Below are 3,932 nucleotides of genomic sequence, written 5' to 3' on the forward strand. Positions count from 1 at the left end.
ATATGAAGTGAAGATTAATTACTGTGGCAGTATGAGTGAGCAATAACCTGTAAGGCAGTCTAGGAAAAGTTGGAGGCCGGAAGGGCCCATATGGATAAAAAGGATTTATGTTGATAAATTTGCTTATGTATATAATATCGCAACCAATAGAGCAAAATGGCAAGGAGGTCTGGATGGGCTCATCACAGTTTTGAGCCAAGGCATTGTTTTCAGCTATATTGGTTGGCTGGACCTATCACAATGCCCTTCAACTCTCCTGCTTTTCTAGGGGTGGTTTGTAATTCACGTGAACCTGATAAGTGGTAACATTGGTAAATATCAATGCTCACCCTGTGATCTAAATGCTCCAAAATGGACCTGACTCTGCAGTCTGTTAGATTTTTTGTTGGATATCACTCACTCTGGATTTTCATTCTCAAAATTACATGCATTCTCAATTATGAAACCACTATGGGGATAATGAAAACAATCAAGGATCTTCAGGCTTTTGAGTAATGATATTTTTACCTGTACTTCCTTGTGAGGGCTGATGGCAATATTTCTTTAGATTTCTGGTCTCTTAAATATATAAACGAAAAAGGGATGGGATTTGTTCCTTCCTCTTTCTGAACTCAGCAGCGTCTCTCTTCATGTCATACAATCATGTTTGCCATGTTTGTCTGTATCACATTCAACTATCACTTGTCTTAAAAAAACAAGCTGTCTTTGAGTTTCTTGTGTTTATTTATCATGCTCCTCATCACCTTTCAGTATCTGATGAGAGTATTTAATGATTAATATGATTCTTGTGACATATTTATGTTCTGTCATTATTCTTGCATGATCATTATTATGTTCTGTCAATACTCTTCTTATTTATTAAAAACAAAACCTCAATTGGTAGAGGGCAATCATTATATTGGCTGCTAATTTTGATACAATATCTCAGATTTTATGTGATTCCCACTCTTTTAATCTATACTTGAATACACTGCTCGCTCGACTCAGTTCTCGCCTAACTCAGACATTGGTAACAAATCACATCATATATTTGTGCTTTTGAAATTCTTTGTGCTTTTTTATATCAGAAAGTTTGAATTTGTTTCTTAAAACTAAAAAAATCACAAAATATCTGGGAATAGAGTGATATTATGGATTATTTTTAACCTTTTGAATTAAACTAGAATAGGCTATGGAAAAACATGGACTTCCCAAATGCATTTGGTCCATATGCCCTCTTCTAGTCCTATACTGCTTTATTAAAGGACAAATGGTAATCATTATCATTGCGAATGTTCTGTGTTTTTGCAACCTTGCTTACCAATACCTATCTATAATCCAATGGTTCTTATTTTTTGATAACTCCAATGGTGCTTATTAAGAATATGTCAATCCAAAAATCTTTATTTAATATATAGTCAAAAGCAGTTCTACCGTTGGGAATCGAAAGGCTCGGTCAATATTTTGAGTTCAACCCCATTGAAAAGCTAATAAAGCGCCAAATTGGGAGATAATGCGAAGATGAAATATTCGGGTGCAACTTTTTCCACGATAAGTTTAGGCTTTGTGTATCTAAAAAAAAATAGTTTTGGCTTTGTGTTCAAGCTAAAAAAAGTTTAGGCTTTGTGTGATTAAATAATAATTCAGAACTAAAAGAAGATGCTCAGTGCCATTGAATATCTTAAATAAGGCCCGGAACCAGACACCATCTCGATAAAAATTGGTGCTGAAGAGTGAAATTAATTTAATACGTATGTTTTTGATAAGACTAATGAGTCTTGTTAACGGGTGCTCTTAAAGTTGTTAATAAATTATTTTAAGAAAATTTAGACATCATTTTTATGAGAAATATAAAAAGTTGTTAAAAAATTAATTACCTTTTTTTTGTTTCATAGAAAATTTCTAAAAATATTTTCTAAACCAATACTCTTAGGGCATCTGTTAACTCCCTTAAACAAATAAGCTAAGCTTAATTGGTAAAGATCTTTATCGTTGAATAAGAGATTTGAAGTTCAAACCTCATAAAAAAAAAAAAAAAAAAAAAAAAAAAAAAAAAAAAAACCTTAATTTGTGTCTTAGTTTGATGATAAAAGTAATTATTATGAAGTGGATGCTGAATGTTTAGGCTAACAAAATATTAGCTAACCAAACATGCACTGAACTGTATGCTTATGCGTCATAGTGCTCTGATACAATTAGCTTGTCAATGGTATTGGCATCTACAACGCACATGCAGGTTGAAGGGATAGTGGCAGTTTACTTGTGCCTTCTAAAGTATTCGTATTGCATACTTGAACCCAGTGAATCAAGAAATCCACTTTATTTTACTCATGTTACAATTACGTGCGATTCCCCTTTCTTTATCCTACAGATATTTTAGGTCAGTTTGCCTTATTACTTGTAGCATAACAGTTGTAATTGCATCCAATGGCATTGACTTTGGTCCCGGCCTAGTAGGCCCTTTCACACACTACCATCTCTCTCTCTCTCTCTGATTCAGGGGGCATATAAATTGGTATTATCATGAACTTGAAGTTTAGTTCTTCAAATCAGTCCCTCTTCCAAAATTGTATTTATTAAGATTAGAAATGCAGTGAAAAGAAGGAATTAGTCAGTCAAGAATTCAGTATACCAATAGACTAATCTGCATAATTATATGGTTCTAATTACCCATGAAAGGGAGGAGCAAAATCTCATGAAGTAGACCACAAAAATGACTTGCCACCCTCTATCTTACTCATATGTCTCATATAATGTATTGTTATAGACTACAAAATGACTAGCGAACTTCCAACTTAAAATGAATACTTGAATCAAAAAAAGGAAAACCATCTCCTTTCCAACTCATTTGAGCCATAGTGATTGATTGTGCTGGAGGTCTCACAAGTCACATCACGAAGCATCCCACAGTATTATCATCGCTGAAATAATCCCCAACTTCCGTTGCTGGTGTCTGGAATGGTGGTTGAGATATTGAGTATGAGTTGTAGAATTCCTGACCATTATAAGTTGGTGGGAAAGGAGCCATATTAGAAGGTATTACATAATAGGGCATGGTGGTGACAGCAGAAGGCCCGACCATGTAAAAACATTGAGTCTGAGTCTTGACATTGCCACCATCATTTATTAGGATTGGATGATCGGTGCTATTCGTGTATGGTTGAGGATTCGGAGGAATTTCATTCTTAATGACATCAATACTAGAAATTTTTGCAGCACTCTCCATTTCCTTCTGATCATTCTTTAATGTTTTGTTCTTGTTTCCATCCTCACTATCTATACTCTCCTTAGTTTTATCAGTTATTGTGGCATGTGAATCTAGGCACTCGGCTTTTTGACACTCAGTTTTTGTCACTGCCACTTCTGCTTCTTTCTTTGCCTTTCCAGCATTCTGATTCCCGGAATTCCACATTTCTGCTTGTTTTCCAACTTTCAGAAGCTTCTTGATTAAAACTTTTGAATCCACATTCCCTAGGACTGTCACTTTCGACTGCAAAGGGTCGATTTCTGTCTTTAACACACCTGATAATATGTGTTTTTCTTTAATGATTAGCAGGAGGAGAAAAGCAAGGTAGTGTAGAGAACAAGAGAAATGTAAAGGCCTTGAACTTATTACCCTCAATGCCTTGTAACGCCTTCTTTACTTTCTTCTTGCAACCATCACAGCAGTTGACAGAAACCTTCAACTCAACTTTCTGAAATAAAGTCAACGTAATTTGGTTTCAGACCTTACTGATTTAGAGTTATGAATAGAAAAAGAAGTGAACAAAAATAAAGAACAAAGAGACTCAAAGAACTTGTAATAAATATCGAGCATGAACATGCTTCAGCACCTTTAAGTCTACTTCCTTAGCCATGTTTCCTCGCTGCCCTGATTTCTGGAGGAGACAGAGGTGCAAGTCTTGGATATATAGAAGAACGAAGGAGGAAAAGTGAAAACAAGAATGTGAAAA

General features: G+C 35.0%; 1 protein-coding gene across 1 annotated transcript; it reads right to left on the bottom strand.

The window, feature by feature from the left end:
* Positions 1-2,708: 2,708 nt before the first annotated feature.
* LOC126706974 (heavy metal-associated isoprenylated plant protein 35-like) lies at positions 2,709-3,932 on the bottom strand. Its single transcript, XM_050406566.1, has 3 exons — positions 3,813-3,932; positions 3,596-3,674; positions 2,709-3,501 (listed from the first exon to the last, which is right to left on the bottom strand). The coding sequence occupies exons 1-3, from the start codon at positions 3,834-3,836 to the stop codon at positions 2,867-2,869; spliced, it is 738 nt and encodes a 245-aa protein (XP_050262523.1). The 5' UTR covers positions 3,837-3,932; the 3' UTR covers positions 2,709-2,866.

The sequence above is a fragment of the Quercus robur genome, chromosome 2 (genome assembly GCF_932294415.1).
Source record: "Quercus robur chromosome 2, dhQueRobu3.1, whole genome shotgun sequence".
NCBI lineage: Eukaryota > Viridiplantae > Streptophyta > Magnoliopsida > Fagales > Fagaceae > Quercus > Quercus robur.